The 16,913-nt window shown below is 43.0% G+C and overlaps 1 protein-coding gene across 3 annotated transcripts in view; it reads left to right on the top strand.

Annotated features, from left to right (window-relative positions):
• The window catches only part of LOC137356154 (protein regulator of cytokinesis 1-like), a 72,278-nt gene that overhangs the window by 22,291 nt on the left and 33,074 nt on the right, over positions 1 to 16,913 (top strand). For all 3 annotated transcript variants that reach the window (XM_068022084.1, XM_068022154.1, XM_068022009.1), the window contains 4 exons: positions 10,310 to 10,480; positions 10,610 to 10,750; positions 13,109 to 13,256; positions 15,068 to 15,204. In XM_068022084.1, the coding sequence (XP_067878185.1) occupies positions 10,310 to 10,480; positions 10,610 to 10,750; positions 13,109 to 13,256; positions 15,068 to 15,204 (597 nt within the window). The remainder of the gene's footprint in view (positions 1 to 10,309; positions 10,481 to 10,609; positions 10,751 to 13,108; positions 13,257 to 15,067; positions 15,205 to 16,913) is intronic.

Here is a 16,913-nt window from a genome sequence, read left to right as displayed (position 1 = left end):
TGCTTTTTGTTGGGGCCCAGTATTCTTCTTTAAACCTTGTTTACTGTAGGAGACTTTTCTCTCTTGGGGTTCATGTATCTTCATTGAGTCTCCATTCCGTGAAAAAGAGGTGGAAGCAGGCAGGAGAGGCTGCGGGAAACCAGCCACTAGCAGTCTTTTCAGTCCAGGAGCAAACCGCTTTCTGAGTTCAAATTCTCTGTGGCCAATTTAAAACTCTCAGTAATAGCCAGTTAGTCATGTGACTAAACTGGTCTGACCACATCTTCTGTGTATTGGGGAGCAGGGACTGGTTCCTTTGTTCAACACTGTCTGCTAGTATGCAAAAATGTCTTCCGGCGAGGGGCTTGGCAATTCCTTGTGATAGGCTCTCTTTTCTTCCCAGCAACAATTTTAATTTTAATGTCTGTGGTGAAATTAATGTGCCTCATTCTTGGCAGGTGGGGGCCTGCATGACAATTGATGAAGGGGAGTTGATGGATGTAGTATACTTGGGTTTTCAGAAGGCCTTTGATAAAATCCCCCACAGGAGATTGGTTAGCCAAATTTAAAGAACGTGGGATAAGAGGTTATATACTGGCATGGATTAAGGATTGGTTAACAGGCAGAAAACCGAGGGAATAAACGGGCCATTCTCGCTTTGGCATGCTGTGACTAGTGGGGTACTGCAAGGATCAATGCTTGGGCCCCAGTTGTTCACAGTATATATCAATGATTTGGATGTGGGCACCAAATGCAGTATTTCCAAGTTCACGGATGACACAAAACTAGGTGGGAATGTGTATTGTGAGGAAGATGCAAAGTGGCTTCAAGGGGATTTGGACAGACTTGGTGAGTGGGCAAGAACGTGGCAGATGGAATATAATGTGGAAAACTGTGACCTCCATTTTGGTAGGAGGATCAGAAGTGCAGAGTATTTCTTAAATGGTAAGAGATTAGAAAGTGTAGATGTACAAAGGGATGTGGGTATCCTCGTCAATAGGTCACTGAAAGCTAATGTGCAGGTGCAGCAAGCAATTCGGAAGGCTAATTGTATTTTTGCCTTTATTGCAAGAGGATTTGAGTACAGGAGTAATGAAGTCTTGCTTCAATTGTATAGAACCTTGGTTAGAACCCACCTGGAATACTGTGTGCAGTTTTGGTCCCCTTCCCTTCAGAAGGATATTACTCCCATAGAAGGAGTGTAACGAAGGTTCACCAGACTTGTTCCCGGGTTGGCAGGACTATCCTATGAAGAGAGATTGGGGAAGCTGGACCTGTATTCTCAAGCGTTTTGAAGAATGAGAGGTGATCTAATTGAAACCTACAAAATATTTAAAGGGATAGACAAGGTAGATGCAGGTAAGATGTTCCCCTGGTTGGGGAGTCTAGAACCAGGGGACACAACTTCAAAATAAGAGGGAAGCTGCTTAGGACAGAGATGAGGAGAAAGTTCTTTACTCAGAAGGTTGTGAATCTTTGGAATTCTCTACCCAGAGGGCTGTGGAAGCTCAGTCATTGAGCACGTTTAAAGCAACGATTGACAGGTTTCTAAATACCAATGATCTAAAGGGATATGAGGATAGTGTAGGGGGAAAAGGCATTTAAGTGGATGATCAGCCATGATCGTATTGAATGGCGGAGCAGGCTCTATAGGTTGAATGGCCTACTCTTGTTCCTAAGTTGTAAATGCTGCATAGGTGTAGGGAGTTCTCTTCCTCATTCAAAGACCATCCCCCAACCCCACTGGCTGCACTCTAGTTCATGACACCACAATTCTAAATGTATGACTTAAACAGAATAACCATCAAGACAAGTTTCTTGTAACTCGCAATCACTTTATTGAATTATCCACAATCCTTAAAGAAGGGTTACTCAGCAATTACAGGTTGGTTTCAACTACAATTACATTACCCATGACCCTGGCCTGTTAGAGGCTAACCACCACCAACCCCCCCCCACCATTCCTAACTTAATTTCCTGACTTAATATTTACAATCACCCCTCAATTGGTCTGCTGATGGTGTCGTAGGTCCCTTGGTGGAGTTGACCAAGCTCTACCACCTTCATTGCCTGCAGAAACAGTAACGTACCCCCGATCTCCGCTTTACATTTATACCATTTTCTTGCTGGCTGGGCCATCCCATCTCCAAATTTGGCAATGTTCCAAATCTTTAGTTCTGATCGGCAAGCAACTTATCCTGATTTGTGATGCTCTTTTTTTTTAAAAAAAAAGTCTTTTGCGAAAGATACAATCACTCCGATTCTGCTGATTTTTTTTTTTTTCCCCCCAGAAAGGCCTGTCTTTCACACACTTCAATCCTTAAATTTACACAGTACTTGAGCCCATTGTCTGGTTCTTGAGGTCATCAGGCACTAATCCCTTCCTCTATTTTGGTTGCAAGATGTGGGTGCTTATTGCGTCTTTTAATTCTTGACTGGGCTATGTGACTGTCTGTCTGTTTCCACTGAAACTTGTAACTTCAGAATCTCAAACAAGGAGTTAACCCCTTGTCCTTCACAGGCAACATGACAGTTAAGTTGCATGATATTTAAAGGAGCTTGAATGATAGTTAGCTGTGTTATCTATTGACAGTTAATGGATGTTTTACGGATGTTTCAAATATTGTCCTCATTGTGGGTGGGGGGGGGGGGGGGCGCAAGAGGGGCAGCTGGCAAAGAGTTCTTCTTTGGCCTCCTTGTCTCGAGACAATGGGTAAGCGTCTGGAGGTAGCTATAAAGGCCAATTCTAGAGTGACAGACTCTCCACAGGTGCTGTAGATAAAGTTGGTTGTCGGGGCTGTTACACAGTTGGCTCTCCCCTTGCGCTTCTGTCTTTTTTCCTGCCAACTGCTAAGTCTCTTCGACTTGCCGCACTTTAGCCCCACCTTTATGGCTGCCCGCCAGCTCTGGCGATCACTGGCAACTGATTCACGCGACTTGTGATCAATGTCACAGAACTTCATGTCGTGTTTGTAGACGTCTTTAAAGCGGAGACATGGATGGCCGGTGGGTCTGATACCAGTGACAAGCTCGCTGTACAATGTGTTTTTGGGTATCCTGCCATCTTCCATGCGGCTCACATGGCCAAGCCATCTCAAGTGCCACTGGCTCAGTAGGGTGTATATGCTGGGGATGTTGGCCGCCTTGAGGACTTCTGTGTTGGAGATACGGTCCTGCCACCTGATGCCAAGGATTCTCCGGAGGCAGCGAAGATGGAATGAATTGAGACGTCGCTCTTGGTTGACATACATTGTCCAGGCCTCGCTGCCGTAGAGCAAGGTACTGAGGACACAGGCTTGATGCACTCAGACTTTTGTGATCCGTGTCAGTGCGCCATTTTCCCCCACACTCTTGGCCAGTCTGGACAGAGCAGTGGAAGCCTTTCCCATGCACTTGTTGATTTCTGCATCGAGAGACAGGTTACTGGTGATAGTTGAGCCTAGGTAGGTGAACTTTTGAACCACTTCCAGAGCGTGGTCACCAATATTGATGAATGGAGCATTTCTGACGTCCTGTTCGTTTTCTTGAGGCTGATGGTTAGGCCAAATTTGTTGCAGGCAGCCGCAATTCTGCCGATGAGTCTCTGCAGACACTCTTCAGTGTGAGATGTTAATGCAGCATTGTCAGCAAAGAGGAGTTCCCTGATGAGGACTTTCCATACTTTGGTCTTCACTCTGTGTGTGTTCAATATTAAATTTGGTTGCTGAAAAAAAGAAACTTGCTGTCGAAGCTTTTCATCTTGCATTCATCAGGACAGATGCAAGAATGCGTCTGTCTTGAGTGCAAGACTAAAAACTTGGATAGTATGTCTCTTCAGCAATACTCAAGTTCTGGACTACCAAGTGACTAGTAAATGTAATCATTTATTTTGATTTGATATGGATTTGGGTGAGGTGTTCTGGGATTCTTCTGTGACTATTTTCCCACCAAGGATTTGGAATGAGTTGTTTGTATTTTAAGGTTAGTTTATAATCTTGCAGCAAAGTGGGAATTTGTTAATTAGCACAATGACAGGGGGCTAATAAATTTATCAACCCACATTAATATTTTTGGATGACCAGTGAGGGGTCTCTGCTCAGAATAAACTCCTGGCAGGGAGGGAGGTAGGTAGTGAATTAGGTTGACTGGCCTACAGGCCCTGAACAGGAAATAAGTTGGTGACAGACTTCCCACTTTTGGTCTACTGTTCTTCCTGTATTCCTTTCAGCTCCAAGAGCTTGTTCTACCACTCAATTAAATCATGGCTGATTTGTATCTTGGTTCCATCTACCTGCCTTGGTTCTGTAACCCTAAATACTCCTTCCGAACAATCTATCAACCTGTGTTTTAAATTTTCAATTGACCTAGCCCCTCAGCTTTTTGGGGAAACTGTTTCCAGATTTCCACCGCCCTTTTCAATGTAGTGCTTTCTGAAATCACCCCTGAATAACCTAGCTCTAATTTTAGATTATGGCCCCTTGTTCTGGAGTTCCCCCACCAGAGGAGAAAATTTCTCTCTCTACCCTGTTAAAAATCCTTTTAATTGTCTCAAATGCTTTAATTAGATCACCCCTTAATCTCTTTCTATATTCAGGAGAATACAATACTAGTTTGCAACCTATCCTCATAATTTAATCTACGCTGCACCCTCTCCAAGCCCAATATATCCTTACCGTGGAGCAGTATCAGAGAATGGCCTCCTTCCATTCAGCCTGTCGAGCTAATGCTGACACTCTGCCAAAGCAGCTCAGCTAGTCCCACTACCCCCCCCCCCCCCCCCCCCCCAACCTTTCCCTGTAGCCCTGCAAACTTTCCTTCAGGTGCTTATTCAATTCCTTTTTGAAAGCCACAATTGAATCTGCCTCCACCACATTGTCAAGTGTATTCCAAATCCTAAGCACTCACCTTTTAAGAAAAGATTTTTCCTCATGTTGACGTTTGTTCTTTTGCCATTTGCCTTAAATCAGTGTCCTCTGGTTTGCGACACTTCGACTGTTACATTTCTGCTCATCCACAGTTCCTAGCTCTTCTCCATTTCAAAAATTCCGATATATCTTGGGTCGAAAGTAGATGACCTTGCACTTTCCCAATTTGAATTTCATCTGCGATAGTTTTGCCCACTCATTTAATCTGAGTCTTTTGCAACTTTCTGCTCCCATTTCCATTATTTCCTGTGCCACCTAACTAGTGTCATCAGCAAACTTGGATATAAGGTACTCTATTCCTTTTTTTATGAATACAAGTTCAAAGCCAAGGCCCAGTACAGATTGCTCCAGGACACCAATAGTCACATACTGCCAATTTGAGTGCATGCCCATTATCCCTACTGTTTCATACCTCCTAATCAAGCCAATAGCTTGTCTCCAATTCCATCTGCTATCATTTTTGATAACCCTGTCTCTTGTTGTGCAACCTTGTTGAATGTCTTCTGGAAGTCTTAAGTTTTCATAAATAATATCCAGAAACAGTCCTTTTTTTAAAAAGTGATTCCTGACAATGCAGCCGGCCACTGACGTCATCAGGCTGCGCCAAGGTGCGCTCATGTGCAGTCAGTCTCCTGCTCTCTGCGCGTGAGCTGCGTTCCGACTTGCCAGGACTGATTAGCGCATGCGCCGATGATGTCATCGCGTGACGTGTGCATCTTCGGGCAACGCGCCTGGTCGGCCTCTGCTCGTGCGCTTTACGTGTACAGCAATGCAACACTAACTAACTGGTAATCACTCGGGTCAAGCTCCGCTCCCCAGCCCCACCCACCCCCACCTTGCTCTCTCCGGCTGCTCCACTATCCCGTCCCCAGCCTGCTCTGCTCCCGGCATTGTGTGCTGCCATGTGTTTAGGTTAGGTTGCCTTCGTGTGATTATTTGAGCAGTGCCATCTTTAGTCCTGGCAGCTGCCAGTCGCAGACTGTGACTTTTTAGTGGCACATGCTGCATTCGTGCATGTGCCACTGCAGTGCCACCTAGTGGTAGCATTGTCAGCAAATGCAGCCTTTTTTTTTAACCACATTAGATGACCACCTAAAAGTTCATTTAAGTACAATAGACATGACATACTGTTTACAAACACATGTTGGCTGTCTCTATCAGCTCATATTTGCCATGCTCAAGATGCTCTGTCCCTATACTAGATCCTAGTAACTTCTCAACAAGTAATATTGGACTATTAGTCCAGCAACTTCTTTATTTATCATTCCCTTCCTTAAATGATGGAGTGAGTGACATTGGCAGTTTTCCAATCCAAGGGGACAATTCCAGAATCAAGAATTTAGAAAGATCGTGTCTATTGCATTAACAATATCCTCACCTTGTTTCCACCGCAGAGTATGAAAGTTGGGTGCCGGAGGTTTGTCTGTTTGATCTCTCTTGTTTCCCTATCTCTCTCGTCTTCCTTGTATCTCTCTCTTTTTTTTATCATCCTCTACCTTGAGGATATACAAAGTAGCTATTTAATAAGTCTGCCATTTCCTGATTTCCAGTTACAATATCACCTGTGCCTGCCATTTAAGGGGCACATATTACTCTTAGCCACCCTCTTTCTCTTTATATATTTGTAAAAACCTTTAGTGTTGTCTTTGATATCCCTTGCAAGAGTTTTCTTTTCCCGTTTTGTAGCTCAACACTTTTTGTATCCCTTTGTTGTCTGTCTGTTTTTTCTCCTAGATTCTGGGAACTCTGCCATAGAAGCTCTTAGAATTTTATGTGATCTCCTCCCTTGTTGCCTTAATTTGAATGTGGATGAAAGGACAAAGATATTCATGCCAAGAGTGTCAGCCATGACTCAGTTGGTGGTGCTTTCACCTCTGAGTCACGAGGTTCTGTGTTGAAGTCCCATTCCAAGACTTGAGCACAAAAATCAAGGCTGACACTCCAGTGTAGTACTGTGGGAGGGCTGAGCTGTTGGAGATGTTAGCTTTAGATGAGGTGTTAAATCAAGGGCCCGAGTGGCCCCCTCAGGTGGGCATAAACGATCCCACGGTGGTATTTTGAAGAAGAGTAGGGGAGTTATCCCCAGTATCCTGGCAAATATTTATCCCTCAATGTGTTGTATATTTGCCAGGTCATGATAATAGTAGCAAAAGTTTCCAGTTGTTTGACTTGATTAACATAATACATCAGGTTCACAATGTGGAATGTTTGCTCATTTTCTGGCTGAGAATTGCTCCTACCTGAGTCTTGTCTCAGGTCTATTTTGCTGTGGACTTTGTGTATCAGCTTGCATTTACGCAGGTCTCTAGCACTTTCCTTGCTGCTGTTGCTGCACCTGTCGTCTGTTTGTCTGTGTCCTGCTGGTACTTCTGGCTGCGCCTTAGGAGCCAGATTTCTCACAAAGGGGGGCCCAGTGTCCTTTTGCACCGCATGCCTTGTACAGACCTTAAAATAAAGGACAGTTTTGCGGTGAGTGCGACCAACCACATGTATCACACAGCTTGCTTGCTCTTTTCGACCTGGTTATAGTGCCGATACTGTTACCTGCACCTAGTTCTTGCGGATGCTGTTGTCCAGCTACAATAGCTTTATACTTCCTGCCATCTTATAACAGTGCATCAATGCGGTGACCTTTTTTTCCACAAGAGGTCTCTCTGAAACAGTGATTCCTGACAATACAGCCAGCCACTGACGTCATCAGGCTGCGCCAAGGTGCGCATATGCGCAGGCAGTCTCCTGCTCTCTGCGTGTGCACTGCGTTCCGACTTGCCAGGACTGGTTAACGCATGCGCCGATGACGTCATCGCGTGACGTGTGTATCTTTGGGCACCCTGGTCGGCCTCTGTGCACGTGCTTTATGCGTACAGCAATGCAACGCTAACCCATGCGTCAAACTGCCCCCCCCCCCCCCCCCCCCCGCGCTGCTCTCTCCGGCGACTCCACACTTTGCGGCCGCTCCGCTCGCTTCTTCTCCACCTCTCCCACCCCCCCAACTCTCTCCAGCCTGCCATTGTGTGCTGCCATGTGTTTAGGTCAAGTTGCCTTCGTGTGATTATTTGAGCAGCGCCATCTTTAGTCCTGGCAGCTGCCTGAAGTCGCAGACTGTGATGTTTTAGTGGCACTAGCGCGCCACCTAGTGGTAGCGCTGTCAGCAAACGCAGCCTTTCTGAAATGCTTCAGTGGGTGTTGCTCTGACAGCTCAGTTTCTGAGAAATCGCATTCATTGCTATGGCATCTGCTGACTGACTGATCTATTGATTCCTGTAGCTGTTGGGCATCAATTCTAGTCAGTGAATTCTAAAATTCACTCAATTGGAGCTGGTCATCGAACACTCCATATCTTCGGATCTTTCTCATCCTCTTCAGATAAGCCTGAGGTGTTGATTCTGTGTAATCCCTCATTTCATACAACACAATGAACATTGCAAACAGATTATCTGGTCATTATCACATTATAGGAGCTTGCTGTGTGCAAATTGGCTGCTGTATTTTCTATGTTACAACAGTGACTACAGCTAATTAAGTACTTTTGAAGTCTAAAGTGCTTTGAGACGTCCATTGGTCATGAAATGCAGTATATAAATGCAAGTCTCTCTGTCTTGTGTTCATGCACATGCATGATCAGCACCAGAATGAATGGCTTTAATCATAGACACTAGAAAAACTGTGCTCTTTGTAGAAATTTATAGAGTACCTTCAACCTAGTAAAACATCCCTAGGTGCTTCAATGGAGTGTTATCAAAACAAAATTTGATACGCCCTGTAATGGGATATTGGGGCAGATGACCAAAAGCTTGATCAAAGAGAAGTTTTAAAGGAGGGTGAAGCAGTTTAGTGAGGGAATTCTAAAGCTTAGGGCCTTGGCAGCTGTAGGGGTTTTAAAATCTGAGATGCTTGAGGCCAGAATTGGGGTGCACGTATCTCTGGTTCTAAGATTGGAGGATGTTAAGAGATGGGGTGAAGCTAATGAGGGTGAGAATTTTAACCCTTAGAACAGAAAGTTAAAAGGAGATCTGACAACAGTTTGCTGCAGACTGAGAGGTTTAATAATAAGAACTATTTCTACCTGTTAAATTGAAAACTAGAGGGCGTAAATGAAAAATTCAAAGTTGAAGAAAGGGGCAGTTCAGAAGAAAATTTTTAATGCAGAGGTTGCCTGATCAGGAACAGTGGAATTATAAGCCACATTCTGTTTGAAAGGGAAGTGAGCAAAATTTGAAAAAGCACAACTTAACGTTAAGTGGAATGGATGCGTGCATAGATCAGGGAGCAGGAACAATGGGCCAAATGGCAATTCTGTGCTTTAAAATTAACCACTGCCGACTGAACATCACACTACTGCACAGCAAAGTTTAAAAGTTGTCGTTCCTGCTTTGTAGACAAATGTAGTGAATACTTTACACGCAAGGTCCTGCTTAAAACAAAAAAGGAATGAGCTGATCAGCTGATCTGTTTTGATGTTGGTTGAGAGATGAATGTTGACCAGGATACTAGAATTACCTGTACTTTGTTAGTACTGTGATCTTTTTCATCCACCTGAACAGGTTGGGGTGATGGTGGGTGGGGACTCCGTTAACATCTCATCTGAAAGATGATGCCTCTGCTGCTGAATTCTCAGAAAAATATTGAAGTGTGATCTGTTTCTGTGCTCAAGTCCTAGAATGGAGGTTGAAACCACCAACTTTAAATTGCAATGTAAATTTTAAAATGTTTTTTGTAGCATGCATAGAGATGACGAGGTTAGAGAATGAAATATGCACATGGAGGTTTGAACCTTTTGACTGCTCATTAAAGTGCCCCGAGTGCCTCATTGCTCAGATGTTTGAAGTACTGATGATGGGACATTTTTTGATAGTAGTTGAGTGGATGATTTAATCTCTAGCCTCTTCTGTCACAGCATTTTTCCATCGATGGCAAAGCTGAACCGGCTAATGTAGCAAAATCCATATTATGATGCTGTTCAGAATTCATTTGCTCAGTCGTTAAAGAACTCCAGTTCAGTGAATCAATTGATTTTTTTTTTAAACAATTCCTGCTTTTTTTTCTGGGGTTGCTGGTGGGGGATACCTAATGCAGAAAGGGAAGCGGCTGTCAGCAAGCTTAATTTTCTCTGACTATCTCTGTTCCCAATAAAAGCTAAAATGTTCCCTATTGTACCTGAATCTCACTCCCCTGTTACCGATGCTGAAATTATTGTGCATCAACAAACTGTTTAGTCCAACTAGTTGGCACTAAAGTTTAGATTCAAGTAGAGATCTTGCAGAATTCTGCCATCGAATGGAGACAAAATAATTTTAACTGTCCACCATAGTCACCAATTTTAAATTGGAAAGGGATCTGATCTGTTGTGCTTTATATGCTCATGTCGAAACTGATTTGTCGGTTACTGTACAGCAGAATCATTTTTTATGTCTTGCTATCGCCAGGAGTGTCGTTTAGCTACTTTCCTTGGACTCCGACATGAAATTACAAAGCTCATGGCGGATATTGATCATGTCCCCGATACCACGTTTGAGCAGGATGCAGTCCTCGAGCAAGAGAATCTCTTTTTCCTCTCTCATGAAAACATTAAATCGCTAGAGGTGCTTCGTCACCAGGTCAGCTCTCCAATACATTTTTCTCTAGGTTTTGTGAATATTTAGATGTTAAATTTATATATCCATACTTCAGATTGTGATTAAAATGTTCACTTCATATTAAATAATCATATTACTTTAAAATTGCAGTTGGAGGTGAAAAAGCAAGAGTTGATGGCTACACAAGAGTCTCTGAAGGAACAGATCAGTTCTCTATGGAATAGATTACAAATCCCGTTAGAGCAGCAGAACATGTGTGCAACTGGTTCCATAAATCAAGTCAATACAGTGGTTAGTATTGTATCCTGCACAATACACTTGTGCAATTAGTCAATTTTCACCTCAACTGATCTTGTAACACCTAATGCACAGACATAATGGATATCAATAGAAGACTATAAATAATCCGGACAAATGTGAGGTAATGCATTTTTGGAGGTCTAATACAGGTGGGAAGTATACAGTAAATGGCAGAACCCTTGGGAGTATTGACAGGCAGAGATATCTGGGTGTACAGGTCCACAGATCACTGAAAGTGGCAATGCAGGTGGATAAGGTCGTCAAGAAGGCATATGGCATGCATGCCTTCATCGGTCGGAGCATTGAGTATAAAAATTGGCAAGTCATGCTGCAGCTTTACAGAACCTTAGTTAGGCCACACTTGGAATATTGCGTGCAATCCTGGTCGCCACACTAGTAGAAGGATGTTGAGGCTTTGGAGAGCGTACAGCAGAGGTTTACCAGGATGTTCCCTGGTCTGGAGGGTATTGGCTATGAGAGGTTGGATAAACTCAGATTGTTTTCGGTGGAGGGGCGACATGATAGAGGTTTACAAAGTTATGAGTGGCATGGACAGAGTGGATAGTCAGAAGCTTTTTCCCAGGGTGGAAGAGTCCGTTACTAGGGGACATAGGATTAAGGTGCGAGGGGCAAAGTTTAGAGGGGATGTGCGAGGCAAGTTTTTTTTTTTTTACACGGAGGGTGGTGAGTGCCTGGAACTTGCTGCCAGGGGAGGTGGTGGAAGCAGGTACGATAGCAACGTTTAAGAGGTATATTGACAAATGCATGAATAGGATGGGAATAGAAGGATAAGTCCCCGGAAGTGCAGAAGGTTTAGACAGGCATTATGATCGCATAGGCATGGAGGGCTGAATGGCCTGTTCCTGTGCTGTACTGTTCTTTGTTTGTTGTTCTTTTGTAATTGTAATTACTATAATCAACACTTACAAACAAAACCCTTAACTAAACATCACCACCACCTTAATTACCGCCGCAGATTAACCTTAATGTTTAGAGAAAACTCACTAAACATGTAAATTGTTTTTCCATAGAAAAATAAGTCAGGGCCAGCTTAGGTTTCTCAGCAGTTGCAACTCCCATGGAATGAATTGTCCAGACTCTGAGCCAAGTCAGTGTAATTGTTAACTAGTATTCCTTAACATGTGGTTGATTTATTTTAATTTTAGCATTACTGTCCTGGATCTGCACGTGTGATTTTAGGCTCCTTCTTAGTTGAAAGATTTCTACTCTTACAACCAAGGCAGGAGGAGTGAACTGTTAATTCAGTCCAACTTCTCCACAGGTCACAACCTATCAATAAATTTTCCCACTACCCGAAACAGCCATTTAGATACCCCATTTGTCTCCCAGAATAAAATACACCAACCATGTTTCTTAAATGGATAATTCCGTTATTTATTAATTATAAAGCAAGTCTTAACCAATGATGACGTAAATATATTCGCGAATTGAAAAATTAAAACCCTGTATTTTTATATCCTAGCCCTCACATGCACTCGCATACATCCAAAAACCAGTTAACTGGGGGAGGGGGCGGGGGGTAAAAAGGGATTTTTGTTTCCAGCTGTTACAAAGGAATAGAAGAAATTTTAATAAAAAACTTGGACTGCAAAGATCTGGAAGGAAGTCCTTTGTTTTAGCGAGGTGTCCCAAAGTCAAGTTGGCTGCCACCAGGAATCTTTCCAGGTGAGTTTGAACAGTGTGTTCAAAGAAATTCAACTACAGAAGGCTTCACATAGGTCTTACAAGCAGGTGTGCAGCAACAGAGGTTTCAGTACTCACACGTTCGCTGCAAAGTTCATTTGAAGATGCAAGGTTTCTGCAAATATTCAGGGTTTCTTAATGCAGGAGGCAACAGTACAACTTCATACATGCTTTTGCTTTTCAAGAGCAGAGCATCTTCAAAGAGAGGTGACAGTTTTCTTCTGAACTCTTGACAGGTCCATAAACAAATTCCAATTGCTGCTGCTTGTCCAAAAACCAGTATCTTTTAACAATTCAAAATGAAATCAAACTTTTTCCAAGCTCATCCCATGGTAATCATGAATTCTGTCTTGTCACAACAAAGAATAACTCGAGTCAAACCTGCTGCTATGTTTACTTGAAATCACATGCTTTCCAGTAAAAATTTGTTCACCTTTTTAAAAATAAAACATCCAAAGTTGAGCAATCTCCAGATGATTCAATGTGCGTGAAATCCTTTTAGTTTTTAAAAATATAGATTCGCAAGTTTTAACACAAATGGAAATTCCATAACACTACCCAAAGGAACCTGCATGTATTATAGTTTTTGAGTTGGGCATCTCTGCTAGTGTTGGGTTTATAATGCCTCATGACTTCCATTTGTAGTTGCAACAGGAACTTGAGCAACTTCAGCAAATGCAGACCAAGAATATCAAACAAATCATCTGTGGCATCCGACAAGAACTGCACACTTACTGGGATAAATGTTTCTACAGCCAGAAACAAAAAGAAGAATTTGCATTTCTCGTGAATGGTATATTATTGCTCAATTATTCTTAGTTCATTGCCCACAATCATGTAAATTCAGATTTAAAGCTTCATTTGTATTTCAAACTTAATCGCAATGGAGATCAAGTTTTCCAACTTTCACAGACATGAGAGAATTTCATCGGTCACCCTTTTTGGTGTAAATTTTCTGTGTAAAATACTTCTAATGAAATTTTAACATTGTTTATCCTTCAATGTGAGCAACCTTTGGTATTAACAGATTAGTAAATGTCTGGTTTCAAAGCTTTCTCCAGCAAAACCCCAAAGTTGAAGCGTTTTTTTAAATGTATAGTCAAGTAATGCATTAAATAAAAGCAAAATACTGCGGATGCTGGAAATCTGAAACAAAAACAAGAAATGCTGGATTCACTCAGCAGGTCTGGCAGCATCTGTGGAACGAGAAGCAGAGTTAACGTTTCGGGTCAGTGACCCTTCTTCGGAACTGACAAATATTAGAAAAGTCACAGATTATAAACAAGTGAGGTGGGGGTTGGGCAAGAGATAACAAAGGAGAAGGTGCAGATTGGACCAGGCCACATAGCTGACCAAAAGGTCACAGAGCAAAGGCAAACAATATGTTAATGCATTAAATAAGTTTTTTTTATGTCCTTTTGATTCTAGAGTACACGTCTAGATTAGAATGTTTCCTCATTGCCAGTTCTAAATCTCCTGTGAACTTAGTTTGGGCAGTTTCACCCCAGCTCCTGGTGGGTGTAAGTCCCAAGCACAAAGCTGTCCCCAACTGGCACAAAATGAGAAAAACAATTTCAAGGTCATAAGAATAACTAGTGTGAACAGTGGTTTGGTACGGGGTTCTCCCCTCAGTTTGTGGTAAGGAATGTTCAGACATGTTATGATTTTACTCTCTTCTAGCTCACTGTTTGTCTAAACCTGACCCAGGAATTCTAGCTGCTGATGTTCAGTGGGGAAGGGGGAGGTGGGGGGGGAAAGGGGGAGAAATGTCTCTTCCTCTTGATAAGCACCTTCAAAAACCAACTGCTTTAAATTTGACATGCATGGGCCCAGTGGTTAAATTACTAGATTATTAGCCCAGGCTTCTGGACTATTATCTGGTAACATGAGTTCAAATCCCACCATGACAGCTGGGGAATTTGAATTCAGTTAATTCCACATTGTACTCCACCTGCCATCTCCTGTTGCCCACTTGCTTAGCCTGTCTCTATTCCTTTTCAGCCACTTTGTGTCCTCCTCCGTTTACATTCCCATCTAGCTTTGTATCATCAGCAAACTTGGATATGTCGCTCCCAGTTTCCTCTCCTCGGTCATTAATGTAGGTTGGAAATAGCTGAGGCCCCAGCACTCCATTAGTTGCAATCTGCCAACTTGAAAATGCTCCATTTATCCCGACCCTCTGTTTACTGTCTGTTAACCAATCCTCCACCTATGATCTTATGCAAACATGTAGTGTGTACCTTAATTCTTAGTGCTGTTGATGTTCTACTTTGATCAGCTATTTTGTAGTTGTGACTCTAACTACATAAAGCATTTCTATGTGGATGGCAGTACATTGTAATGGAAAGTCCAATTTATAGCAGTAGGATATAGGTCCATTTGATTTTAGAAGCTGCTCATGTTGGTACTAATTGGTTTCCAATGAAGGGGTGAGTTGGGAATGGGCCAAAATCAGTGTGCATATTTTTATGCCTTAGGACAACATTAGCAGAGGGCTAGAAGCTAGGAATGCCCCACACTGCAATCAGCAAGTATAGTGCATAAGATAGGGGTTAATTCCCTTTTGAAGTTCTGCATGACTAATGTTGAATGATCCATGTGCAGAAAATTACACAGAAGAGATGCTGAAAGTGCATGATGAAGAGCTGGTGAAGATTACCCTTTATTATGAAAAGCATCAAGAATTGTTTGACAATATTGAAAAATGGGAACGTTGGTGGAAGATGTTTCTCGAGTTTGAGGTACTGCATTCTTAATTCCTGATGAAATATGACTAAACTTGTTTGCATCTTGCCTCTAGTATTAATGAAACAAATTGAACACAATTTATTCATTACATATGTTAACGTTAGCTATTTCTCTATCTCTTGCACACTTCATACACTTGGCTCTGGAGATCTAAGGGTATTTTTACTGCTAACATGCAATTCAGGTCCCAAGTTGCAGGTTTTGTGTTCTCTACTGAAAGCTTATTGTCATCAGGGTAGGAACTAGTTTGCAGCAAAACATGAGGTTGGATTTTATTTTGACAATAGGGGATGTAACCTCACCTCGGCCCTTTAACAGACCCCCTGCCGAATTCAATGGCACACAGGCAATTAACTGCCTGCCCTCTGTTGAGGGGCAAGATCCTGTCCCATGAGCTGCCAGCTGGGGGCCTGGAGCAGCAGCCATGGAGGAGACCACAGAAAACAGATGAGTGGGCTCAGGCTTGTTGGGGCCACTCAGGCAGGCTCTAGCGAGGGTGGGGGTGCAGGAGGAGAGCCTTTCAGCAAGGGGAGCTTTCTGTGGGCTTCTCCCCAAGCTCCCGCGAGCTTGCTAGGAAGCTGCCATGTTTCACGTGGTGGGTGTCTCCATGCAGTTGTGTCCTCCCTAAATCCCAGTAAAAGCAAGATGGCCCTATCTTAAGTGGCTCAATTGGCCTCCCAGCAGACTTGCTGTCTGCCATGGTGCCTGCTGCAGAAAAAATTACTAGGGCAGGAGAACATCAGACACTCTGCCTCCCAGCCCATCTCCAAGAGCATAATAAAATCCAGCCCCTTTTTTTTAAGATTAACTGCTATATGATATATTAATTTATAATATCAGACTGCTGATCCAACAGCCAGTATTAAATGAGCAGAAATTTCCTCCAATTAAATATTGGGAAGCCATAATTTTCAATCCCCACTGCCAAGTCCATTCCCTAGCTACCAGCTGTATCCCTTTCCCTGGCAACAGTCTGAGATAAGCTAGTCTGTTTGAAAACTTGGTGTCCCATTTGACCCCGAGATGGGCTTCTGACCTCCCATTCCTGCCATACTAAGGCCTCCTAATTCCACCTCTAACATCACTGTGCTGCTTGAGTGCACAGTGAGAAGAAGGGAGTTTGGTAAGTGACGGGATTTTAAGGGTTATTCTCTCAAGTCTAGTTTTTGTTTAGATTTAGCAATTAACTAATACTGTTAAGGGGCAAGTTTTTTTTTTTCTGCAGTTTTAAACAGGGTTATATAAGCTATCTGACTAACTAGCTAGTTAATTAACTAGCTATCTTAAACTGGTTTCTGAGCTGCAGCAGAGCTCTCGCAAAGCTGACTCCTCATTGTTATTCAGAGTATAAATTCAGGGATCTGAGTGCACAGTGTGGAGAAGGGAGTTTGGTGAAGAGGGGAACTATAAATTTTTTTAAAATCTCAAACTCAAAGATGGCAGGACAGGTGTGTTGTAGCTGCAGCATTTGGGAGCTCCTGGATGCCTTGGCAACCCATGGCAACTACGTCTGTAGTAAGTGCCTGAGGCTTGAGGAGCTTCGGCTCAGTGTATCAGCTGGAGGCTGAGCTGCAGACATTGCGATGCATCAGAGAGGGGTAAGTTACCTGGACACTTTGTTCCAGAAGTCAGTCACCCTTAGGATAGGGTCGTCTGATTTGGTCAGTAGTCAAGGACAGGAGGGTTTGACTGCAAGTAAGGG

The sequence above is a fragment of the Heterodontus francisci genome, chromosome 1 (assembly GCF_036365525.1).
Source record: "Heterodontus francisci isolate sHetFra1 chromosome 1, sHetFra1.hap1, whole genome shotgun sequence".
Classification (NCBI taxonomy): Eukaryota; Metazoa; Chordata; class Chondrichthyes; order Heterodontiformes; family Heterodontidae; genus Heterodontus; species Heterodontus francisci.
Note: the sequence above shows the minus strand (reverse complement) of the source record. Positions and strands in the feature narration are given on the sequence as shown.